General features: G+C 38.4%; 1 protein-coding gene across 36 annotated transcripts in view; it reads left to right on the plus strand.

Moving 5' to 3' along the window:
* Positions 1 to 441: 441 nt before the first annotated feature.
* The window catches only part of ABI2 (abl interactor 2), a 117,493-nt gene continuing 90,555 nt past the window's right edge, over positions 442 to 27,379 (plus strand). For all 36 annotated transcript variants that reach the window (XM_046018409.1, XM_046018413.1, XM_046018421.1 and 33 more), the window contains exon 1: positions 442 to 779. In XM_046018409.1, the coding sequence (XP_045874365.1) occupies positions 663 to 779 (117 nt within the window). In that variant the 5' untranslated portion in view covers positions 442 to 662. The remainder of the gene's footprint in view (positions 780 to 27,379) is intronic.

Genomic DNA, 27,379 nt, shown 5'->3' on the forward strand with positions numbered 1-27,379 from the left:
GGATGCAGGACATTTGGGACTAGGAAACTGGAATTTATTTATCCGTACCAAAGAGAATGGATGAGGTCAAAGGAAAAAATGGAAAGCAGGCAGGCACTTAAAGCTGCACGGAAGTTTTGTGGGCTCCGGTGACCACGGGGTTCGGCCTCAGGGTGGGAATAACGCGGGAGGGGCGTCGCGCAGGGCGCGGGCGGGAAGACGGCGGAGCCGGGGAGCGCTTTCCCTGGACCGACAAAGGCGGCCGGGGACACTTCCCGAGTCACGCAACTTGCGGGGGCCGAAGGGTTAACTGCGCGCACGACTCCCGCGCGCTTCCCGGCCCCCACTCCCACCGTCGCTAGGAAACGCCGGGAGTGGGGGAGGGGCAGGCGGCGCTGCCGAGGGTGGGAATCTTTTTCGGGCGCCCGGGGGCGGAGGGAGGGGAGCGCGCGTGCGCGCGCCCGCCGTCCGTCGCCGCGGTGACCGTCCTCAGAGTCCGTCGGCTCGCGCCCCGCCCCCGTTCTGCGGCCCCCTCCCCTCTGGCGCGCGGGGGGTGTTTCTCGCTCCTCCCGAGTTGCCGCGGCCGCCGCCGTCGCCGCGGCTCCTCCTCTCTCAGTCTTGGGTTTCCCAGGCGTTGCTGCCGCCGCTACCTCTGCGGTCTGTATGAGGAGGAGGATGTGAAGATGGCGGAGCTGCAGATGCTGCTGGAGGAGGAAATCCCGGGGGGCCGCCGGGCCCTCTTCGACAGTTACACGAACCTGGAACGGGTGGCAGATTACTGCGAGAACAACTACATCCAGGTGCGAAGCAGGTCCCGGCCTGGGCGCATTGGGCCTCTGGCTGGTGGACGCCGCGTGGGGGATCCCCGGGCCGGGGGCCGCGCGCGCCGGGGGCGTAGGGCGCGCGGGGCCGAGGCCGCGGCGGGGACCCGGCCCAGCCAGGCCCCCGAGGGCGAAGGATTGGGAGAGTCGGGTGGGAGCTGGGGCTGGTGAATTGGTGAGAAACCTGCGACTGGAGGAAACTGAAGCTTTAATACATTTTAAAAAACGGTGAATCAGTCCGCGGTGCGGTGTGTGTGTGTGTGTGTGTGTGTGTGTGTGTGTGTGTTGTGTCCCAGCCTCTTCGCTGCTTCTCCCCTCGGCCGCCCCCGCTCTCGGTACCCGTCAGTGTTCGGGATGGCGGAGGAGGCGGAGAGTGGCTTTTTCTATTTGACAGAATCCTGCTCCCCCATATGGCAGGGGTGTGGGGGGATTGATGGATCACCCCCCTCCCCCAAGCCCTGGAGGATTTTTAAGGGGCTGTGTTGCTGCGAAGTAAAGTGCCTTAGTTTTATATTCATATAAATGTCTCCAGAGACTGGTAATTTTGCTTATTTTCTTAGTTGCTAGCCGGGGATACAGTAGAAGAGCAGTTGTCTCTTGTTGGAAGTTACTGCCATTTTCCTCCCTATGGAGAATGAGAAACTGCACGATAATGAACACCCCCCCCCCCATTCCCGTTAGAATAGTTCATTTTCCTGTGGGAAAAAGAATTGTGTTTTTCAGCAAGGATTAGAAAAGGATCCTCATGGTTTAATTTTTTCCGGAGATGGTTGGTTTGGCACGGAGACTCATAGTGGTAACGTTGTGTGTATGTATGTGGAGGTGGGGTATATTGGGTGAGATGGGATCCAGCTGCGCCCGGACGAAGCCACAGATGCTGTGGATTAAAAAAAAAAAAAATCCTTCTTTAAAAATTATTTGAAAGGATAGGTTAAAACACAGTTTGCAAATTCAGCATCTTTTGTTTTCTCTATGGCTTATCCTGAATCACAGGTTCTACCTCCATTTTTTTCCCCCTTCCCATTTAAATTCTCTTGGGATAAAGGTGGAAATGGAAGAAGTATGTTAAATTGCTCTTTCACTACGGTCTCCCCCCCCCTTTTTTTTTTCTTTCTCCCACTTCCATCTCTCCAGGCATCCTTCTTCTTATCAGCTATGTTGGGAAGCATTCTCCAGTCTTAGTATAAACTAAAAATTAAAAGAAAAAAGGTGTTAGAATTTATAGGTTCATAAATTTTGTAAGGATCGCATAGTTAATCAAGGGTGGTGTTGTGAGATTTTACTTGATTGGCTATATACTGAATTCTCTATTATCTTGTAGGGACTATTTGTATTGGGGAAGGAATATAATCCTTCCAGACATAATCCAAGGCTTTTCCCTCCAAAGGGGCACTTGAAAGTATGGCTAGTAGGAACAGAAAATAAATGTGTCTTAGGTCAGAGTTCATACAAAATATACAGTGGTCCATATTTGGAGGGCGCTTTGCTAATACTGAGCGGGATAGGAAAGAGTCAAATGATTAGTTGCTCAGTTTTCAGCTGAATATTATTCAAAAGTCTTCTGCAGCCTGGCACCGTGTAAAGGGTTGATGATACACACCTAGTGTTTATGGAATTTTGTAGTGTAGTTAATAGGAGAGGCTGATCTGTGAACAGATGAATAATGTAGTGTGTCAGTTTATACTCTGTAAGGGGCAGAAGGACTGGAGGAAGCTATACTATTCTCAGGGAATTCACAGTCTCTTAGGAGTGGCAAATCCAAAGGACTGAAGTGGTAATTCCATTGCCTCCTGCAACATATTATGGGATTATAGGTCTGAAGAGACACTGGGAGTGGAAAAGTGGTTTGGTTTGGTAGCAGTGATTACCAGTAGCAAAAAATAAGAAACAGATTTGTCTCCCTTTGGAAAATAATTTTTATTTTTGAAGGCATAGTTTTTCTTAGATTATAGTTGATACAGAAAGGTAAAGTATACCGGTTAATAAAGCTGAGAGGTTAAAGGGATTAGGGATTGTCCTCTTTTTAAAAATTTTATACATTTCTTCTAGTTGAGAGGAGAAGAATATTTCTGCCACCGTTATGTTTTAGCAGTAGGATTAAAAATTGAGTGGGGTGGTATTTTAAATTCATAGTATAGATATTAATAGAAATGGATTTGAAAATATTTTTTTCAATTTAGCATCGAAAATAGCTTTTACACTTTAGATTTTCCTCCTAGGTTATCATCTGTTTCATGACCCAGTGGGTGTATTATTGGTGTTTTTCTCTTCCCAGCTGACAGCTCTTTGGATGATTTGTTTGTAGTAAAGTTGATAATAGAACATGCTGATTGTATGTTTGTGCTGACCCAGCTGTACATTTGACCCATGTGGCTCTCTTTGTGACCAGAGAACTGACCAGCAGGGGTTTTGATGCTGCCTCTTACCCTGCAAAGTTAATTGGTTATGTATATGATCACGTAGTCAGTTTAGCCTTGTTATAGCAACGTGCCCTAACCACTAGCTCAGGTTAACTAACCTGACACTCATTTTATTTTGTGGAAATAATTTTTGCTGTAAAAGTACAGTAAAGTAGAAAAAGATAAATCTGTTGATTATATATAACAAAGGGTAAGGTTCTTTGTTGCCTATTTTTAAATAGCTGGTTTTAAGCATAGGAATATCCAAACAATTAGGTTAAATAAGAATATCCTAAATGTGGATTGTATTTAGTATGGATATTGAGCAAAGAAAGGAAAAATGATTGTGCTGTCTTTCTGGAAACAACTATACTGTGTTTAAATTGTTGCTAATAAAAACATCCTTCATATATATTACGAGCATTAAGAATGACTAGGTATTGCCTGTGTTAACACACACACGTACACAAAATCTACAGGTACAGCAGTGTTGTAAATAGTAGTTTTTCAGGTTACTAATGCAGCTAATGTTAAAAATTTAAAAATCATCCTTAGTAAAAATTTAGATGGCTTTCTTTTATTATTTCAACCTCTAGAAAAAGTGATAGTAAACATATTTTTTCTAGAATGTGATGATAAAAAGTTGTAACTAACATTTGCTGCTGTTTACCTGATTGATTTTATTTCTTCTCTGTAAAAAAGGGTTTAGTAATTATTTAGGATTTTTTAAGATACATGTAAGACCTGTGTTTCCTTTTTTCATTTATTAATATAAACACTGATACCTAAACTAAGAAGTGTCCAGAAATTTTAAACAGCATTTTGATTCACTTGGAATCTACATTTTTACAAATAGAAGAATTTTATAATAATATGAGTTGTTTTAATGTTTGGGCAGATGAAATAAATTTCTAGTTCCTAGAGTAAATCTGAAAAACTTTTTTTTTTTTTTTTTTTTTCAGATTTTACTTATTTATTTGTCAGAGAGAGAGAACACAAGCAGGGGGATCAGCAGGCAGAGCAGGCAGGTGAAGAAGCAGGCCCCCTGCTGAGCAAGGAGCCAGATGCAGGATCTGATCCCACGGACCCTAGGATCATGACCGGAGCCAAAGGCAGATGCTTAACCGACTAAGCCACCCAGTCATCCTAAAACTAACTTATTCCTAGTTACATTTTAGCTTTTTTTAAAAACGATTTATTTGAGAGAGAGAGAGAGAGAGAGAGAGAGAGAGAGGAGAGAGAGCATACAGGCATGCATATGTGAGTGGTGGGAGGCAGGGAGAAAGGGAGATGTGCAGATTCCTCCCTGAGTGGAGAGCCCCACTTGGGGCTGGATCCTAAGATCCTGAGATTATGACCTGATCTGAGAAGGAGAGTCAGACACTTAACTGACTGAGCCACTGAGGCACCCCTACCTTTTTCCCATTTGTTAGATAAAATAGTTAGTGCCTTTTGTGAGTATTAATTCACATTAGATAAACAGTAAAATCCCATTGTCCATCGTTTGGAGTAAGAGCAAAATCACCCAGTAACATGGATTTGCTTAGAAGAACAGAAATTAAAAATGTTTCTTAAGGGGAGCCTGGCTGCCTCAGTCTGTAAAGCATGCAGCTCTTGATCCCAAGGTCATGAGTTAGAGCCCCATTTGGGCACAGAGCTTCCTTAAAAAATAAGAAAATATACTTTATAAAAATTTTTCAAAAAATAAACCTTAAATTTTAGTAGAAAAAAATATATATTTCTGATATTTATGTAAAATATATTTTTGTATTTTGCTTTTGAATAATAGGAGAGATGTCATTAGTGGCTTCCCTTTTTCGTCTTTATTAACAACTATACTCCCAGAATTCATTAAAAATTGTGTGAAAAGTTTATTATAGGGAGCTAATAGAATCATGACTTGTTACCAGATTCATAAAAAAGCCATTACTGAAACAGTGTAAAGATTTAAAATTCTTATTTAATAAAAGCTATTTGAATACATGCTCTCTGTTAAAAAATTACTAGGAAAAATTACTAAGGAAGAAACTTAAAATTGCCCAGTCATTTTGAATATACATCTGGTATTTATACTTTTAAATCTTTCGCTATACATAACTATATATCAAAAATGGGTTCATGTTGTTTATTACCTCTGTACCTTGCCTTAAGAAGAAACTTTATTACTATTACTTTTATTTTATTTTTAATTTTATTTTTAAAATGTTTCATGTATTCATTTGACACAGAGAGAGAGACTGCGAGAGAGAGAAAACAAGCAGGGGGAATGAGAGGGAGAAGCAAGTCTCCTGCTGAGCAGGGAACCTGATGGGGGCTCCATTCCAGGACCTTGGATCATGACCCGAGCCAAGGGCAGCTGCCTAACGACAGCCGCCCAAGTGCCCCTGCTTTACTATTTTTTTAAAGATTTTATTTTTAAGTAATTTAAGTAATAAATTAAGTAATTTATTTTTAAGTAAACCAGCATGGGTCTCCAATTCACAGCCTGGAGATTAAGAGTCCACTGAGCCAGCCATGTGCCCCTAAAAAGAATCTTTTAATGGTGGTTTGTTTGACTTTGTTTTTTTAGTAGATGTCACAGAGTATACCAAAGAGGTTTGTCTTTATGTGTTTGAGTTCTTTCGTTCTCATAAATAGAGGAATCTTAAAGTACCTGGTGTGAAGAAGGACAAAGCCATTTGAGAGTAGATTCTTGAAGACCAATATTTACATCCTTCTCTGTGACTTTTATCTTTTACCTCCACAGAGAGGAGCGGACTGCCTAAGTGCATATCAGACTGGGAGACTGAATTTCCCTAGATAGAGGTGACTTAATTCATCAGGATTTGACTACGGTTTATTATCTCAGAGAGACTAGTCTTGACTTTCTAGCAGATATTTGGTAATTGGATTTTTAGTGATAACCCAGTCATTATCAAGACCTTTGATAAAAGTGCAAATACAGACTAAATTGTATTCTGAGACCCTTATTCTTTTTTCTAATTAAAATTTTTAAATTTAAATTTTATTTATTTATTCATTTATTTTATTTTATTTTAAAAGATTTTATTTATTTACGTGAGAGAGCGCACAGAGGGAGAGGGAAAGATCACAGAGGGAGAGGAAGAAGCAGACTCATTGCTGAGTGGGGAGCCCAATGCGGGGCTGAATCCCAAGACCCTAAGATCGTGACCTGAGCTGAAGGCAGATGCTTAACCGGCTGGGCCACCAAGACACCCCTAAATTTAATTTTTAAATAACTTTTTAAAATTTTGTCATCTGTGCACTTTCTTCCTCTTCCTCTCCAATGTACTTAATTGGCCTTTTAATTCCCTTTATTGCTCCAAGGACTGAGATTGCATTTAATTTTGCCCTATCCTGAAGAGCTTGTTGGTATGAAATGACCCTTTACTCAAACAATTCATAAACTCTCCTTTACTTCCTCTTCTTACTGTGGGATTATTAGTGTTTGAACATGTGATAGGTTTGCTTTATTCAGGGTCATCTCTCTTCTCCTGGAGAATAGTTAATCACCACATTGATTTACTTACGTGTAGAATATACTGTGGAGATATTTTTGAGCATGGGATCCTTTTGGTGTTATATTCCTTTTAAACTGGGAAGAATTTAAATAGCATGCAATGGCAGTATGTCTAAAGGTAATCTCAGTGGATGAATGGAAATATCCTGAAAATTAGACTATTTGTGGACTTTGACAACTCACAGTTGAATTTTTATGGGACTTTGGGTAGACTGGCTTCATGAAGTAGCATGTGGGAGAACACCTGCTTTGAATTTTTCATTTACTTCGTGTTCCTTCTCCACATAGAAAGCTTCTAGAGGATAGGGTCGTATCTAAAACAATTTTGGCACTTTTAGCCAAAGATCAGTTGAGTATATAGATGTGGGTCAGTTTTGGATTCTGTTTTGTTCCTTTGATCTGTGTACGTATTCTTTGTTCATATCAGGCTATAGCCTTATACTCAGTGTTGAAGTCAAGTAGTGTGACTCTTCTACTTTGTTCTTTGTCAGAATTGTTTTGGCTCTTCTAGGGCACTTGCTTTTTAAAAAATTATTTTAGGGGCGCCTGGGTGGCTCAGTGGATTAAGCCGCTGCCTTCGGCTCGGGTCGTGATCTCAGGGTCCTGGGATCGAGCCCCGCATCGGGCTCTCTGCTCTGCGGGGAGACTGCTTCCTCCTCTCTCTCTGCCTGCCTCTTTGCCTACTTGTGATCTCTCTCTCTGTCAAATAAATAAATAAAATCTTTAAAAAAAAATTATTTTAATTAACATATAATGTATTATTGGGCCCTTGCTTTTTAAATATATGTTTTAGAATTAGCTTTTTAATTTCTGCCACCCTACTTAAGATTTTGAAAGGAATTGCTCTGAATCTGTAGATCATTTTGGGACAAATTGACGTTTTGACATTATATATTGGTCTTTCACAACTGGGAGTGTATGTGCTATGGTGAGTGCTGTGAAGTGTGTAAGCCTAACGATTCACAAACCTGCACACCTGGGGCAAATGATACATTGTTAATAAAAAAAAATTGGGTCTTCCAATCTATGGATTTGGTATTTCTACTTATTTAGGTCATCTTTGATTTCTCTTGTCATTATAGGCCTTAGAATACAAATTTTGCACAGGTAGTATTACATTTATTCCTAGTTCTTTGATGATTTTTGGTGCTATAGTAAATAGTACTGTTTCTAAAAATTTCAGTTTCTGTTCATTCCTAATGTAGAGAAATAGGAGTGGTTTTGTATATGGATCTTTTATCCTATGACCTTGCTAAATTTATATATTAAGCATAGTAGCTTTTGTTGAAGATTTTTTTTTTTTTTATGTAGGCAGTCATGTCATCAGCAAATAAAGGTGATTTTAATTATTCTTTCCTAACCTTTTTTCCTTTTATTTCCCTTTTTTGCCTTACGTTATTGGCTAGGACTTCCAGTATGATGTTGAATAGGAATGGTGAGAGCCCGTGTTCTTCACTTGTTCTCAGACTTTGAGGGAAAACAGCTAATCTTTCACTATTACATGTGAAATTAGCTATAGGTTTTTTTGTGGATACCCTATGTCGGATCTGGGAAGTTCTTTTTATTCTTAGTTAGTGAAAAGATTTTCTTAAAAACCATGAATGGATGTTATATTTTGTCATATGCCTTTTTCCACATCTATTAAGATGTTCATTTTACTTTTAGTCTGTTGATAAGGTGACTCATTTGATTGTGAAATATATTAAAAAATAAGTACAGAAGGTTTGATCAGTGAATAGGCATTTTGAGTTACAGAACATCTTTCTTTTACAAGAAATCGATTTATATTAATGTATAGAAATTTGCTACAATAAACAATATAGTTAAATGGGTGTACATTGTATATTGGCTGCTATGTATGAACTCTGCTAGATGTTATATTTGTGTGTGCAAAAGGACTGTTTATAAAAGCTTACAACTTTATTAAAAAACCTTTTGTTTTCATGTTGAGATCACTAAAATAGTTATGAAAATTTGAGAATATGATATGGGTTAAATAAGTAATTTTATAATTAAATACTCTCATGTGTTAAAGATAATTTTAATTTATTTTAAGATTTTATTTGACTATTTGACAGAGAGGGAGAAGGCACAAGCAGGGGAAGGGGTAGAAGAAGAGGGAGAAGCAGGCTCCTGCCCTGCAGGAGCCCCATGTGGGACTTTATCCCAGGACCCTGAGCCACTCCTCTCCCTGACAATTTTAATTTTAGCAGATGCATGACTCCGAAGCTCTTTAACCCCTCTGTCTCAGTTTTCTTATCTGTAAGAATGGTAGAGTTACAGCAGCTACTTTATAGGGTAGTTTTGAAGATTGAGTTAATATAGCTAAAACAGTGTATGTTTAATCAAAGCTAGGACTATCAATTTTAAGATATGCAGTTATTTTATATGCTACTGAATTGATGAACACTGCCTCTTAAACACTTAAAATACTACCACTTACCTGACACAGTGCATTTTGATTTCAGTTATGTTAAAATAGGAAAAAATGTTCATCGTGCAATCAGTGAAATATGATGTGTGAGAGTTTGCTTTTACTATAATCATTATTAATGATACTGAAAGACTTAGGTATTTTATTTTGTTATCTTTTTACCCTGTTCTTTTGTGGTATGTCTTTGGTTACTTTTTTAATTTCAAGGATTTTGATAGGATGAGATCTGATTGTTTGAGATTCAAAAATGCTAGGTGGTGCTAGTTTCACATGTCCTGTTTATTTATTTTTAACCTTTAAAATTTTCCGGGGTTTTTTTGCTATTTTTTTTTTTTTAAAGATTTTATTTATTTATTTGACAGAAATCACAAGAGAGGCAGGCAGAGAGAGAGGAAGGGAAGCAGGCTCTCCGCTGAGCGGAGAGCCCGATGTGGGACTCGATCCCAGGATCCTGAGATCATGACCTGAGCCAAAGGCAGCGGCCTAACCCACTGAGCCACCCAGGCGCCCTTTTATGCTATTTTTAAAAAGGGATCTCTACATTCAGTGTGAGGCTCAAACTCGTGCCCCCGAGATCAAGAGTTGCACGCTCCACTGACTGAGCCAGTACGGTGTGTCTCACACGTCCTGTTTAACTACAACTGTATGATGGCAGTATTTTTTTAGTTAAACAGAATTTCACAGCTTTTTGCAACTAAAATGTATTCTGTAAAGTTGTAGTTCACATTCATAGACCCACAAAGAGTTGTATTTTAATTTTCAAGATATGGTGATACACTAACTAGGTATGACCTGGGTTCAACAACTTTATCCCAAAACTGAATTGTTTTAGAGTGATATTTCTTTTTATCATGTCCTCGTGTCCTCTTTTGATAAATATACAAATCAACCTACCTTCTTTTATATCCATTTTATGTTTATATACCGACTGAAGGCATAACCATTATAACTCGTAGCTTCTCCAGCATTTTGCCAAGATGGAGGGAGTTAGATGGCCTTCTAGAGGTTACATCAGGGTGACAGATTTGGCAAAGTTCAGAGGTTCAGAGAGGAGTCTTCAGATCATATGTGACCAAATTTTATATTATCATTTAGTTTATGACTATTGTAACTCCCAATTTTGAACTTACATGTATGAGGACATTTATTTAAAATGCTAAGGCATTTATTTAACTTGGCACAGTATCTTTTGAGTATACAACCATATAGGCCTATAGTATTACTTCCAAATTTTGAAGGAGATTTTGTTATAATACAGAAAATCTAATACTACATATAGTTCTTAATTTGTAAATATCTGAACTGTTGTATTTATATTAATTTTCTATTGCTATTACAACAAATTACCACAAATTCAGCAGTTTAAAACAACACACATTTACCATTTTATCATTCTGGAGGTCAGAAGTCTGCAGTGGGCCACAGAATTGCGTTCTTTCTGGAGGCTCTAGGGGAGAATCCATTTCCTTGCCTTTTCCAGATTCTAAAGGATGCCCACGTTCCTTAGCTCATGACTGTCGTTCAAATTCCGAGCCAGAAGTGGCATCACTCCAGCCTCAACTTGTGTTTTCACATCTTTCTGTCTCTGCTTCCATCATCACATCGCCTTTCTCTCTCCCTCCTTCTGTTGTCACATTGCCTTCTCTGACTCTGATTCTCTGCCTTTCTTTATAAAGACTCACCTTGGAACCGCTCTGATAATCTTTCTTTCTCATGGCAGGTACCGTATTCACAGGTTCCAGAGGATTAGGATGTGTTCATCCTGGCGGAGGGGGAGGCACAATTCAGTCACAATATCTGAACATAGCTTTTCCTTCCTTTATCAGTAAATGGCAATTCTAACCCCCTTGATACCTGAGCCCAAAACCTTGGTACCGCCCTTGACCCTTCTCTTTTGCATTGGATGACAGATGACTCTATCTTCACATAGCCATCTCCCCTGCTACCAACCTGGTCCAAGCCACCATTATTCCTCAGATTATAGCAATAGCTAGAGTGAGCTTTTAAAAATCTTTTTTTTTTTTTTTAAAGATTTCATTTATTTATTTGACAGAGAAATAGAGCAGGAACACAAGCAGGGGGAGTAGGAGAGGGAGAAGCAGGCTTCCCGCAAGCAGGGAGCCCAATACAGGGCTTGATTCCAGGACCCTGAGATCATGACCTGAGCTGACGGCAGATGCCCAACCACTGAGCAACGCAGGTGCCTTGTCTTTTAAAAATCTTAGTCAGATCTTGCTCTGTTCAAAACACTCAAGAGACTTCCCTTCTTAGTATAGGAATTAGAATCCTTAACATTGCCTACAAGCCAAATGATCTAGTTTTCTAGTCTTGAATCCTCTCCTAATTTAATTGTTCTTCTCTCCTTTGTTTACTCTATTCAAGCCACTTTGCCTCTTTTTCTTGAACATAACAGGCATACTTCTGCCTCAAGACTTTTTTTTTTTTTTGGAGAGAGAGTGAGCAGGATTGTGCAATTGTGTGCACTTAAATGGGTGGGGAGGGGCAGCAGGAGCGGCAGGGAGAGAGAATCCCAAGAAGGTTCCACGACCAGCACAGATCCCTTTGTAGGGCTCCATCTCACGATCCCAAGATAGAGACCAATGCCAGAATCAAGAGTTAGTCAGTTAACTGACTGAGCCACCCAGTCCCCACCCCACCCCCAATTTTAAAAAAAATAAGTTCTGACCACTTGTAGAAAAAAATTTTGCATGAATTACTTTCACTAGTCTCTTCTGGCATGTTTCTAATGATATCAGAATCACAATGATAGCCAGTATACGTACCCTGTAGTATTTACCACATGCTGTGTCCTACTTATTATTATTATTATTATTATTATTATTAGAAGATGATATGATACTTTATGTGGAAAACCCAAAAGACTCCACTCCAAAACTGCTAGAACTCATACACGAACCACAATGAGATACCACCTCATGCCAGTCAGAATGGCTAAAATTAACAAGTCAGGAAACAACAGGTGTTGGTGAGGATGCGGAGAAAGGGGAACTCTTGTATGCTGTTGGTGGGAATGCAAGCTGGTGCAGTCACTCTGAAAACTATGGAGGTTCCTCAGAAAATTGAAAATAGAGCTACCTTATGACCCAGCAATCACATTACTGGGTATTTACCCTAAAGATACAAATGTAGAGATCCAAAGATGCGCATGCACCCAAATGTTTATAGCAGCAATGTCCACAATAGCCAAACTATGGAAAGAATCTAGCTGTCCATCAACAGATGAATGGATAAAGAAGATGTGGTATACATACAGACAGACACACACACACACACACACACACACACAATGGAATACGATACAGCCATCAAAAGAAACAAAACCTTGCCATTTGCAACAGTATGGGTGGAACTAGAGGGTATTATGCTGAGTGAAATAAGTCAACCAGAGAAAGATTAATTATCATGTGATCTCACTGATGTGAGGAATTTAAGAAACAAGACAGAGGATCATAGGTTAAGAGAGGGAAAAGTGAAACAAGAGGAAACCAGAGAGGGAGACAAATCATAAGAGACTCTTAATCTCAGGAAACAAACTGAGGGTTGCTGGAGGGGAGGGAGGTCCGAGGGATGGGGTGGCTGGGTGATGGACACAGGGGAGGGTATGTGCTATGGGGGGTGCTGTGAATTGTGTACGACTGATGAATCACAGACCTGTACCCCTGAAACAAATAATACATTATATGTTAATAAAAAATAAATATAAAAATATTATTTTTAAAATCTTATGTATTTTAATTTTAAAATCTTATGTATTTATTTGACAGAGAGAGAGACAGTGTGAGAGATAACACAAGCAGGGAGAGGGGGAGAAGCAGGCTTCCCACTGAGCAGGGAACCTGATGTAGGGGTTGATCCCAGGACCCTGGGATTGTGACCTGATCCAAAGGCAGATGCTTAACCACTGAGCGACCCAGGCACACCCCAATTTAATATTGCCACTGTAGTGATTGACAGATTTTGGCCAGCATAGTGTAGTGTTCTATTTCAGATTTCCTCAAGACTGGGCAGTTGTTAGGGAGGATGACCAGTTTACTTTGCCATGTCTGATCATTTTCAGAGTTTGCTTCTACCGCAAATATGCTTTCTATTTTTCATAAGGAATTGGAGCCTAGAATTGATCAATTCCAGCAGAGTTTTCATCTTCTTTGTGGCCACCCTCTTCCTCCCTTAGGTGCAGGATGGTCCCAACCAAGAGCAGCTGCCAAAGTAGCTAGATGTGAGAAAGCTGCCTCAAGATTTTTTACTTTGCATTTACCATGCCCTCCACCGGGAGTACTCATTCCCCAGATAACTGTATCACTGGCTCTTTTACCTTTTTCATGCTTTTGACCAAATGTCAACTTTTTTTTTTTTTTAACTTAAAAAAAAAAAAAAAAACTAGAGGTGCCTGGGTGGCTCAGTTGGTTAAGCAGCTGCCTTCGGCTCAGATCATGATCCCAGCATTCTGGTATCGAGTCCCATATTGGGCTCCTTGCTTGGCTGGGAGCCTGCTTCTCCCCGTGGCTCTGCCTGTCTCTCTGCCTGCCTGTGCATGCTCTCTCCCTCTCTCTATCTGACCTCCCGTACCCCCCGCCCCCTGGCCAATAAATAAATAAATAAATAAAAACTTCTTAAAAGTTAATTTTTAATCTCAGTGTAACATACAGTGTTATATCAGTTTCAGATGTATAATAGTGTTTCAACAATTCTCTATGTTACCTACAGGGATAAGCATCCCAGTAGGTGTTCTTAATCCTCTTCACCTATTTCATGCATCTCCCTACCTACCTCAGCTCTGGTAATGATCAGTTTGTTTTCTGTATTTTTGAGTCTCTTTGTGTCTTTTTTTTCCCCCCTTTCTTCATTTGTTTTGTTTCTTAAATTCAGTTTTAAGGAGTGAACTTCACATACAAGTGAAATCATATATTTGTCTTTCTCTGCCTTATTTTACTTAGTGTTACACCATTTAGCTCCATCCATGTTGCAAATAGCAAGATTTCGTTCTTTTGTTATGGCTGAGTAAAATTCTATTTTGTGTGTATGTGTGTTTACATATATATACACACACAGTTATATATATATATGTATACAGACATATACACACACATATATAATTATATGTATATTTATATAGAAAACATCTTTTTTGTGTGGGGGCTCCAGTATGGGGCTTGAACTCATGACCGTGGGATCAAGTCACATGCTCTACTGACTGAGCCAGCCAGGCTCGCCATACTACATCTTCTTTATCCATTCATCTATCAGTGGACATTTGTGTTGCTTCCATAATTTGGCGATTGTAAATAATGCTGCAATAGATATACAGGTATATATATCTTTCTGCCTTAGTGTTTTCATAGTCTTCGGGTAAATACCCAGTAGTGGAATTACTATATCATATGGTAATTCTATTTTTAATTTTTTGAAGAATCTCCATAGTGTTTTCCACAGTGGCTAGACCAGTGTACAGTTTACAGTCCTACCTAAAATCTACAGGGTTCCCTTTTCTCCACATCCTTGCAACAAACACTTGTTTCTTGTGTTACTGATTTTAGTGTTCTGACAGGTGTGAGGTGATATTTCAGTGTGGTTTTGATTTGCATTTCCCTAATGATTAGTGATGTTGAGCATCTCTTCATGTGTCTGTTGGCCATCTCTATGTTATCTTTGGAGAAATGTCTGGTCACATCAACTGCCCATTTTTCAATTGGATTATTTGGGTTTTTTTGGTGTTTATTTGTAGATGTTCTGTATATATTTTGGATAGTAATCTGTTATTGGATATATCATTTGCAAATATCTTTTCCCTTTTGGTAGGCTTTTAGTTTAGTTGATTGTTTCCTTTGCTGTGCAAAAAGCTTTTTATTTTTATGTAGTCCCAGTAGTTTTTTTGTTTTTTTGTTTGTTTGTTTATTATTGTTGTTTGCTTTTGTTTCCCTTACCTTAGGAGACATATCTAGAAAAATGTTGCTATGGCCAGTGTCAGAGAAATTACTGCTATTTGCTAGGATTTTTATGGTTTCAGGTCCTAGATTTAGGTCTTTAACCCATTTTGAGCTTTTTTTTGGTGTATGGTGTAAGAAAGTGGTCCAGTTTCATTCTTTTGCATGTGGCTGTCCAGTTTCCCCAACACCATTTGTTGGAGATAGTGTCTTTTTCCCATTGCATGTTCTTTCCTCCTTTGTCAAATATTGACTACACAGTTGTGGGTTTATTTTGGGGTTTTCTGTTCTTTCTAAACATTTTTAAAGCTTTATTTATTTTAGAGGAAGAACGCACATGTGCAGGGGGTGGGGAGAGGATGGCAGGGGGAGAGAGAATCTCAGGCAGATTCACTGCTGAGGGTAGAGCCTCACCATGGGCTGCATCTCAAGACCCTGAGATCATGACCTGAGCCAAAAGAGTCAGAAGCCCAAATGACTGAGCCACCCAGGCATCCCTGGGTTTTTTGTTCTGTTGATCTGTGTGTCTGTTTTTGTGCCGATCTCTATTGTTTTGATTACTACAGCTTTGTGTATATCTTGAAATCTGAGATTGTGATACATCCAGTTTTGTTTTTCTTTTTCAAGATTGCTTTGGGTATTTGGGATCTTTTGTGGCACCTAAAATTTAGGATTGTTTGCTCTACTTCTGTGAAAAATGGTATTTTAATAGGGATTGCATTAAATCTGTAGATTGCTTTGGGTAGTATGGACATTTTAACAATATGTTCTCCCAATCTATTCATTTGTGTCATCTTCAGTTTCTTTCATCAGTGTTTTATAGTTTTCAAGTACAGGTGTTTCACCTCCTTGGTTAAGTTTATTTGTAGGTATTTTATTATTTTTGGTGTGACTGTATATGGGATTGTTTTCTTAATTTCTCTTTCTGCTTTATTGGTATATAGTTATACAACAGATTTCTGTATACGAATAAATCATGCAACTTGACTGAATTCATTTATTCTATAGTTATTTGGTGGAGTCTTTAGGGTTTTTTACATATAGTATCAGATGACAAATAGTGAAATCATCTGCAAACAATGAAAGCTTTTACTACTTCTTTACCAATTTGGATGCCTTTTATTTCTTTTTGTTGTCTGGTTCCTGAGGCTAAGACTTTTGGTACTATGTTGAATAAAAGGGGTAAGAGTGGACATCCTTGTCTTGTTCCTGGAAACCTGTCAGTGTTTCACAGTTGAGGATGATTTTAGCTGTGAGTTTTTCATTTAAGGACTTTATCATGTTGAGGTATATTCCCTCAAAACCTACTTTGTTGAGGGTTTTTATTATGATTGGATGTTGTTGTACTTTGTCAACTGCTTTTTTCTGTGTCTATTGTAACTATCATATAGTTTTTATCCTTTCTCTTTTTAAGTGATGTATTTCATTGATTTATTTGCAAATACTGAACCACTCTTACATTACAGGAATTAATCCTTCTTGATTATGGTGAATAATTTTTTAAATGGAATGTTGGATTTGGTTTGCTAATATTTTATTGAGGATTTTTCCATCTCTGCTCTTCAGAGATACTGGCGTAATTCTCTTTTTTTGTTGATGTCTTTATCTGGTTTTGTTATCAGGGTAATGCTGGTTTCATAGAATGAATTTGGAAGTTTTCGTTGATTTTCTGTTTGTTTTTTTTTAACTTGTTTGAAAAGAGTAAGTATTAGGTCTTTTTTTTTTTTTAAGATTTTATTTTTTTATTGGACAAACAGAGATCACAAGTAGGCAGAGAGGCAGGCAGAGAGAGAGGAGGAAGCTGGCTCCCCTCCAAGCAGAGAGCCTTATTTGGGCTTAATTAACCCAAGCTTAAGGCAGAGGCTTTAGCCCACTGAGCCACCCAGGTGCCCCTAAGTCTTCTTTAATTCTTTTTAAGTAGATGGTGTGTCCCAAGTGGGGGTCAAACTCAAAACCCCCAAGATTAAGAATTGGATGCTCCACTGACTGAGCCAGCCAGGTGCTCTGATATCAATTCTTCTTAGCATGTTTGGTGGAATTCACCTTTGGAACCATCTAGTCCAGATGTCACCTTCCTTGATGACCTTTCCTGGTCTATATAAAGTTATAACATACTTTGTTTACTCTCCTTTTTGCTGGTACTCCCCTCCCCCCATGCTTTATTTTTCTTTGTTTTACTTAGCATTTAACATACAATGTATCTTATTTATTTGCTTCTGTCTTCTCTGGCTGGTGAGTTCCATGAGGGAACGGGGTCTCCCGCACCCCCCACCCCCCACCCACCTGAGAGAGGAAGGGGATGGAGAGGGAGAGGGAGAGAGAATCTTAAGCGCTTTCCACCCCAGTGTGGAGCTTGATGCAGGTCTCATGACATTATGACCTGAACTGAAATCAAGAGTTGGGTGCTTAACTGACTGAACCACCCAGGCACCCCAAAGGAAGTGTTTTGCATTGTCAATACCTGGAACAGTGCCTGGGACAAAATAAGCATTCAATAAATATTTGCTAAAAGAATAAATTAGTTTTTTTTTTTCGTGAAAGCAGTAGAAAGCTGAGTAGTGAAAATAGATTAGTTTTCCAAAATGGAAGAGTTTGTATTTATAGGTAAATGAAGTTGGTGAATACTTTTAATTTGTTTAGGATATTTAATAGAGATGTGACCAACAGAATTGCAAGTGGTATTTCACATGTGACTAGTGCTTTGGAGTTAATTCTGTAGTTGGTTTGCTTTCATTTAGTGCATGGCTTATTCAGTAGGGAAACTGAAATGTATGAGTGGCTCTCTCACTTTTTGGGTCGTGATCAAGGGAGATATTCCTATTTTTATTTATTTTTAAAAAGATTTATTTTAGAGAGAGAAAATGAATGGGAGGGGCGGGGTGAGGGCAGAAACCCAAGCCGACTTAGTGCTGAGTATGGACCCCAATGCAGTGCTCGATCCCATGACCCTGAGATCATGTCCTGAGCCAAAACCAAGAGTTGGATGCTCAACTGACTGCCATCCGGGTGCCCCGGGATATTCCTATTTTAAAAAATCAGTTAAGTAAACTCAAGCTTAGTTGTGGCTCTGCTAAACTAAAATTCTGTAAGGATAAAAAGTGTGTTCGTTTTTGGGCTTTTTGCCGTGTCCCTTGTGCTCTGTTGAGTAAAATGATTGAAATCATGACTCGTACCATTTAAAATTTTTATTTATGAGTGTTTTTTTCTTCTTTATTCAAGAAATGCTTATTGAGTATCTGTTCATGCTGGGAAATCATTGGTAACTCATGGAGCTAACAGTCTAATTCTGTTACCATTTTGATGGCTATGAAGAGCCTCTGTTCAGTAAATTCTGAATTAGTGGGGTTTGGACTAAATATAATATGGCACTGCTTTTCGTTTTCTTGCTGTTATTTGGCTTTATCTATTTATCTATTGAAGACTTTGAATAGAGCAAGGAGATGCATTGTTAGGAACTTCCAGAACCTACAAAACAAGATTGAATAGAGGAAGCAACAAGGGATGCCAGCCTTTTTCATTATGTAGTACAAGTCTTCTGGGAGATTACATTTGAATAATGATCCCTTCTCTTCTCCCTTAAAACCATTTATTGTAGAAGAGCAGACCAGGTTCAGAAAAAGAATTTGAATAGCTTAGCTTAATATATAGTACTGTTTTTGAGAGAAGAAATGAAAATTTATTGACATTAAATTCATATTTGGGGGGTTTATCATCTACATGTTTGCTTATAATGTATAATTACATAATATGTATAATTATGAATTTTATTTATGTGCAAATAACAAAACCTCATGTAACATAAATTTAATGTCAGCAGTTTGGTTTGTGGTGTGGATGTACATGTAATGACAGGGCACTGTATCTCACTTTTTTCTTCTTTGAAGTGAATAAAGACTGGATCTCTTGTATTAGTATTATTTTTTGATCTCTTATATTATTAACATAACATTTAAAAAAATTAAAGTCTGATTAATTCAGATAGGTTTAATATTATTTGATGTTATACGTAGACTCTTTTGACACAAGATGTGTAAATTAGATCAGGTCATTTTGGCTGCTGCTTTAATCCTGCCTCTCTGTCTTTCCAAATGTTAACAGTGGTCATCAGTTTGTTAAAAACCCTGTTTAATTGATTTTTTTTTGTTTTACTTTAAACAACATTGACACAACATAAAGCTCACCATTTTAACCATTTTAAAGTGTAAAGTTCAGTGGTTTTTAATGTTTTTGCAGAATTGTGCAACCATTACCAAATCTAATTTCAGAACATTTTCATTGTCCCAGAGAGAAATTGTGCCCATTAAATAGCCACTCCATGTCCCCGTACTCCCTGGCAACTGCAGATCTACTTTCTGTCTCTGTTGATTTGCCTGTTGTGGACATTTCATATAAATAGAAACGTAATATGTGGCCTTTTCTGGGTGACTTTTTTCAGTTAGCATAATAATATTTTCACATTCATCCATGTTGTAACATGTTTCAGTATAGACCTGCCCCAGAGATACTGGAGTTTGGTTCCAGGGCGCTGCAATAAAGCCAATACTGCAATAAAGCAAATCAAATGAATATTTTGGTTTTCTACTACATGTAAAAGTTCTTTTTACACTATAGTCTATTAAATGTATAGTAGCATTATGTCTAAAAAAACATTGTATATACTTTTTGTTTAAAAATGCTTTAATGCTGGAGTGCCTGCCTGGCTCAGTTGGTAGAGCACGTGACTCTTGATCTTAGGGTTGTGAGTTTGGGCCCCACAGACCTAGAGATCACTTTAAATAAAGTACTTCATTGCTGGGAACGTCTGTGTGACTCAGTTGGTTTAGTGCCTGTCCTTAGCTCAGGTCATGATCCGAGGGTCCTGGGGTTGAGTTCTGTGTCAGGCTTCTTCCTTAGCAGGGAGCCTGCTTCTCCCTCTGCCTGCAGCTCCCCCTGCTTGTGCTCTCTTTGTCTCGGTCTTGGTCTCTCTCTGACGAATAAATAAAATCTTAAAAAAAAAATTCCCTGCTAAAAAATGTTAACCATCATCTGAGTTTTCCAGGAGCCATAATCATTGGTCACACGTTATCATAACAAATATAATAAGGAAAAGCTTGAAATTGTGAGAATTACCAAAATGGAGAGAGACATGACGTGACCAGATGCTGTTGGAAAAATGGCACCTATAGACGTGTTAGAAGCAGGGTTGTTACAAAATGTTAGTTTGTAAAAAACAGCATCTGGGAAGCACAGTAGAATGAGGCATGCCTGTACTTCATTCCTTTCTTTCTTTCTTTCTTTCTTTCTTTTTTTTTAATTTTTAAAAAGATTTTACTTATTTATTTGACAGAGAGAGATCATAAGTAGGCAGAGAGTCAGGCACGGGGAGCGGGGAAGCAGGCTCTATGCTGAGCAGAGAGCTGGATGCCGGGCTCGATCCCAGGACCCTGAGACCGTGACCTGCACCGAAGGCAGAGGCTTAATCCAGTGAGCCACCCAGGTGCCCACTTCATTCCTTTCTTTCTATGGGCAAATATTTGATTATATGGATATACCATATTTTATTTATCCATTCATCAGTTAATGGATATTTGGGTTGTTTCCACCTTTTGGTTATTATGAATAATGTTGCTATGAACATTTGCTTATAAGCTTTTGTCTGAACATTATATTTTAAATCCTCCAGGGTATACATAGGAGTGGAATTCCTGGGTTGCACTGTTTACATTTCTACCAGTAGTGTATGAGAGTTCCAGTTTCTCTACATCTTTGACAATATTTGTTATTTTCTGCTTAAAGTTGTAGCCATTGAAGTTGGTGTGAAGTGGTATGCCTTGTGGTTTTGATTTATATTTTTCTTTTTTTTTTTTAAGATTATTTATTTATTTGACAGAGAGAGATCATAAGTAGGCAGAGAGGCAGGCAGAGACAGTGAGAGGGAAGCAGGCTCCCTGCAGAGCAGAGAGCCAGACGCGGGACTCGATCCCAGGACCCTGAGATCATGACCTGAGCCGAAGGCAGCAGCTTAAACCACTGAGCCACCCAGGCGCCCCTTGATTTATATTTTTCTAATCACTGATAATGTTCAGCATCTTTCCGTGTGCTTATTGACCATTTGGGGAGAAATGTCTACTCAAGTTCTTTTCTTTGTTCACTTTTTAGCTACGTTGTTTACTTTTTGTTTCAGTTGTGAGAATTCTTTATGTATTTTGGATAGCATATCCTTATTAGATATACAATTTGCAAATATTTGTTTCTAGTTTGTCAGTTGTCATTGCACTTTCTTGATAATGTCCTTTGATGCACAGAAGTTTTTAGTTTTTGTGAAGTCCAAATTATTTTTTTTGTGTGTGTGCTTTTGATGTAATATTTAAGAAACATTGCTTGAACCAGGGCCATGAAAATTTATACCTCTGTTTGCTTTTAAGAGTTTTTTTTTTTTTTTTAAGATTTTATTTATTTATTTGACAGAGAGAGATCACAAGTAGACAGAGAGGCGGGCAGAGAGAGAGAGAGAGGGAAGCAGGCTCCCCGCCAAGCGGAGAGCCCGACACGGGACTCGATCCCAGGACCCTGAGATCATGACCTGAGCCGAAGGCAGCGGCTTAACCCACTGAGCCACCCAGGTGCCCCGCTTTTAAGAGTTTTATAGTTTTAGCTACAAATAATATGTGGTTTATTGTATCTGACTTCTTTCACTTAGCATACTACTTTCAGAGTTCATCCATGTGGTCTAGCATATATCAGTACTTTATTTTATGGTTGAATAATATTCCATTGTATATAATATTTTAGTGTGTTTTATTTAGATCTCTGATCGATTTTGACTTAATTTTTGTATATTTTTTATAAGGTAAGAATTCAGATTGCCTGAGCCAACCAGGAGCCCCACTGAAGCATCTTTTCATATGTCTGTTGGCCATCTGCATGTCTTTGGAGAGATGTCTATTCATGTTCTCTGCCCATTTTTAAATTGGATTATTTGTTTTTTGGGTGTTGAATTGTCACCTTCTGAGGTTTTGTTTTTTTTTTTAAAGATTTTATTTATTTATTTGACAGAGAGCACAAGCAGAGGGAACAGCAGAGGCAGAGGGAGAAGCTGGCTCTCTGCTGAGCAGGGAGCCCCTTGTGGAACTCTATCCCAGGGATCATGACCTGAGCCGAAGGCAGATGCTTGACAGACTGAGCTACCCAGCCGCCCCTTTTTGAGTTCTTGATACAGATTATTTGTGTATTCTCTCTCTCTCCTTTTTTTCCTGATTAGTTCTGGCTAAAAGTTTGTCATTTGTATTCATCTCAGAGAACTAACTTTTGGTATCATGATTTTCTTAAGTAACTTTCTGTTTCTTTTTATTGACTGTGCTCTCAGGTGTTATTTCCTTCCCTTTGCTTTTCTTTGGTTGGGGGTTACTTTGTACTGTATTTTCTTCTTCTTCTTTTTTTTTTTAAAGATTTGTTTATTTATTTGACAGACAGAGATCACAAGTAGGCAGAGAGGCAGGCAGAGAGAGAGAGGAGGAAGCAGGCTGTCCGCAGAGCAGAGAGCCCGATGCGGGGCTTGATCCCAGAACCCTGGGATCATGACCTGAGCCGAAGGCAGAGGCGTTAACCCACTGAGCCACCCAGGCGCCCCTACTGTATTTTCTTCTTAAAGTATAAACTGATGTCATTGGTTTTCTTCTTTTCTAATATAGACATTTTAGGGCTATACATTTTCCTCTTAAGTACTGCTTTAGTGGCATCCCACAAATCTTAAATCTTAAATCTTAAATTCTACCCCCACTCTCATTTTTCTTTTAATGGCTTTTGTTGAGCAGTAAGTTATTTGGAAGTGTTATTTAATTTCCAAAGATTTGGGAATTTTCCATAGATCTTTCTGATAATTTCTCTCTTTTTTTTCTTAAGATTTTTATTTACTTGAGAGAGAGAAAGAGAGGGAGGGAGAGAGAGAGAGAGAGAGAGCACATGTACACAAGTGGGGAGGAGAGGGAGATGCGGGACTCAATCCCAGGGCCCTGAGATCATGACCTGAGATGAAGGCAGATGCTTAACTGACTGAGCCATCCAGGCGCCTCTCTGATAATGATTTCTTTTCTTTTCTTTTTTTTTTTTTAATATTTTATTTATTTGACAGAGAGAAATCACAACTAGGCAGAGAGGCAGGCAGAGAGAGAGGAGGAAGCAGGCTCCCCGCAGAGCAGAGAGCCGGATGTGGGGCTCGATCCCAGGACTCTGGGATCATGACCTGAGCCGAAGGCAGAGACTTTAACCCACTGAGCCACCCAGGTGCCCCTCTGATAATGATTTCTTTCTTTTTTTTTTTTTTTTTTAAGATTTTATTTATTTATTACACAGAGATCACAAGTAGACAGAGAGGCAGGCAGAGAGACAGAGAGAGAGAGAGAGAGAGAGAGAGGGAAGCAGTCTCCCCGCTGAGCAGAGAGCCTGATGCGGGACTCGATCCCAGGACCCTGAGATCATGACCCGAGCCGAAGGCAGTGGCCTAACCCACTGAGCCACCCAGGCGCCCCTGAGGATTTCTAATATAATTCTTCTATGGTCAAAAAACACTTTGTTTGACTTGAATTCTTTTAAATCGTTCTGAGACTTTTTACTGGCCTATAAAATATGGTTTAATTTGGTTAATGTTTTGTGTGCATTTGAAAAAAATGTGTATTCTGCTCTTGCTTGGAATGTTCCCTAAATGTTAATTAGATTGAAGTGGTTAATGGTTAATGGTGGTATTCAAGTCTGTTATGTTTACTTTCTGTGTATTTTGTCAATTTGAGAGAGGGTTATTGTGATCTTTGACTATACCTATGGATTTGTCTGTTGCAAGGCTATCAAGTTTTGCTTCATGTGTTTTGAAGCTCTGTTATTATAAATAAAAATGTTAATATTTCTTTTCCCTTTATGAGTTGGCATTTTTATCAGAAATTTTAAAAAAATCTGTGGTAGTATTTTTTTCCTTCAGCAATCTACTTTGTACTTATGTAGCTACTCCCATGTTCTTTTGGGTTGCATTGGTATAGTATATCTTTTCTCATTCTTTTTGTTTCTATGTTATCTGTGTCTTTGAAGTGTATTTTTAAAAAAGATTTAATTTGTTCGAGAGAGAGTGCATGTCCTGGTGAGAGAGAGCAGAGGGAGAGGGAAAAGACTCCCTATGGAGCGGGGAACCCGAAATGGGCTTCTATCCCAGGACCCTGAGTTCATGACCTGAGACACCCAAGAACCCCTAAAATGTATTTTTCTAAAGGAGCATATAGATGGGTTGTGCTGTTTTATTTCCTCTGACAATGTCTTTTAGTTGGCATGTTTAGATGTTTAGATTATTTACTTTTTGTGTGATTATAGATATGTTTAGGTTTAACTATATCACCTGTTTATTTTGTTTGTTTCATCCTTTGTTCCCCTTTTTATGGCTTTGTTTGGTTAGAGTAATTCTCATAATTCTAGTGTATCTCCTTTGTTGACTTATTAGATCTCTTTGCTTTCCGATTTTAATTGTTTACTTTTAATTGTTACTTTGTAGTTCTTATCTCAGTCTCCCTTCAGGTGATGTTAGAGCACTTTTTGCACTGCTTGAAAAATATTACTTTTTATACTTCTTTTTCTCCCTTCCCACCTTTTATACTGTTGTCATCATACATTTTACGTTCACATTTGTTATAAACCTTGTAATACATTTTTCTTAATTTTTGTTTAAATCATTACCTTTAAAAAATTTAACTTTAAAAAGTCTTATATTTACCAATGTAATTACAGTTTCTGGTACTTGTTATTCTTTTGTGTAGATCTGTATTTGTTATCTGTTGTTTTTTTTTTCCATCTCTGTCTATCCTATATGACTTCCTTTAACAATTCTTGTGCAGGTCTCTTGGTGGTTATTATTACTACTTTTTTACTTTCGTATGTTTGAAAACATTTTTCCTTTTTATTTTTGAAAGGTAATTTTGTTGGGTATAGGATTCTGTGAGAGAGTGTTTTAAAGATTTTATTTATTTTATAGAGAGGGTGCATGAGTCAGGGGAGGGGCAGAGAGAAAGGGAGGGAGTGAGAGGGAGAGAATCTGAAGCAGATTCTGTTCTGAGCATGGATCCTGATGCAAGGCTCAATCCCATGACCCGTGATCACGACCTGAGCAGAGCCAGAACCAAGAGTTGGACACTTAACCAGTTGGGCTGTGTGGTCAGTATTGTAAAGATGGTACCCACTATGCTCTGGTTTACATTGTTTGAAATGAAAAATTTGCTGTTGTGGTTTGTTCATTTGTAGGGTTATGTCTAATTTTCCCTTGCTGCTTGGAAGATTTGCTCTCTCACTTTTTTAGCAATTTGATTTTGATATGCCTTGGTGTAGTTTTCTTTCTGCTTCTTGTAGTCAAGATTCATTGCACTTCTTTGATCTGTGAATGTAGAAGTTCCATCAGATTTTTAAAATCTTCATGCATATTTTCTGTCAGATATTTTTTTTTCTGTCTACTGCCTTTCCTGGGAACCTTGATAACATATATATTATGCTATTTGAGGTTGTTCCACAGCTCACTGATTCTCTTTTCATTAAGTTTTTTTTTTTTCCCCCTTTGTGCTTTTCTTTTTTCATTTTGGAGAAATTCTTTTTTTATGTCTTCAAGTTCATTAATCTTTTTTTTTTTGTCTTGTTTTTGTTGTAATGTCTTTTGTTATTATTAGATGTATTCTTTATCTTGGACATTATAGTTTTTAATTTCTGTGGGTTCAGTTTGGTTCATTTTATATTGGTCAGGCCTTTGGTTAACTTTTTAAATGCATAGAATACAGCTATAATGATTGTTTTAATATCTTTGTTGTTAATTTTAGCATTTGTGTCCATTCTAGATTGGCTTTAATTGATTTTTCTCCTCATTATCAATATACCAATATACCAATATATATTTTCCTCATTTTTTACGTTTGGTAAACTTTGATTGTCACTCGTAGTGATTATTAATTTACTGGGTGCTTGATCTTTGTTTATCTTCCTATAAATGTTCTTAAGCTTTAGTCTTTTTTTATTTTTTTAAGATTTTATTTATTTATTTTACAGCGAGAGACAGATCACAAGTAGACAGAGCAGCAGGCAAAGAGAGAGGGGGAGACAGGCTCCCTGCTGAGCAGAGAGCCCGATGTGGGACTCGATCCCAGGACCCTGAGATCATGACCCAAGCCGAAGGCAGAGGCTTAACCCCCCCTAAGCCACCCAGGTGCCCTTAAGCTTTATTCTTGAATGCAGTTAAGTTACTTGGAAACTATTTGATCCTTTTGTCCCTTTCATGATTTGTTTGGTGTGAACCGTGGAGTTTTTTAGTCTGGCTAATTATTCCCTGCTACTCTGTGTAGTGTAATCAGTGAATTGGGAGCTTTTCCATTTTGGCTGGTAGGACCATTCACTATTTCCTAAGTTTGGCTATTTTAGATTCCACATTTAAGTGAGATCATAGAGTATTTATCTCTCTCTGTCTAACTTATTTCACTAAGCACAGTGTCCTCCAGGTCCACCCGTATTGTTGCTAATGGTGGAAATTCCTTCTTTCTCATGGCCAAATAGTATTCCTGTGTGTGTATGTATGTCTGTTTGTGTGTATAACATTTTCTTTATTCATCTGTATATTAACATTTAGATTGTTTCCTTATCTTCGCTTCTGTGAATAATGTTTCAGTAAACATGTGAGTGCTGCAGATACTTCTCTGAGATAGTGATTTCATTTTCTTTGGTTATGTATACAGAAGTGGGAATGCTGGATCATTTGGTAGTTCTATTTTGAACTTTTTGAGGAACCTCCATCCTCATTTCCATAGTGGGTGTATTGATTTACATTCCCAGTAACAGTCTGCAAGGGGTCCCTTTCTCCACATCTTTGCCAACACTTGTTATGTATTTTCTTTTTGATAGTAGCCATTCTAGCAGGTGTGAGGTGATCTGTGATTGTGATTTCGATTTGCATTTCCCTGGTGATTAGTGATGTGTTGAGCACTGTTTCTTATGCTCTTTGGTCATTTGTTTCTCTTCTTTGGACAAATGTATATTCAATTTCTCTGCACATTTTTTGTCCAGTTGTATGTTTTTTTTGCTCTTGATTTGTTTGAGTTGCTTTTATACTTTGAATATTAACCCATTATTGGAGGTATGATTTGTAGATGTTTTCTCTCATTTCTCTCATTCTGTCAGTTGCCTTTTCATTTTGTTGGGTTTTTTTTTTTTCTGTCTGTAGAAGCTTGTATATTGATGTAGCCACACCTTTCTTTTTGTTTATTTGTTTTTGTTTTTTGCTTTTGTTGCTCAGCTTT

Source organism: Meles meles, chromosome 9 (genome assembly GCF_922984935.1).
Source record: "Meles meles chromosome 9, mMelMel3.1 paternal haplotype, whole genome shotgun sequence".
Lineage (NCBI taxonomy): Eukaryota > Metazoa > Chordata > Mammalia > Carnivora > Mustelidae > Meles > Meles meles.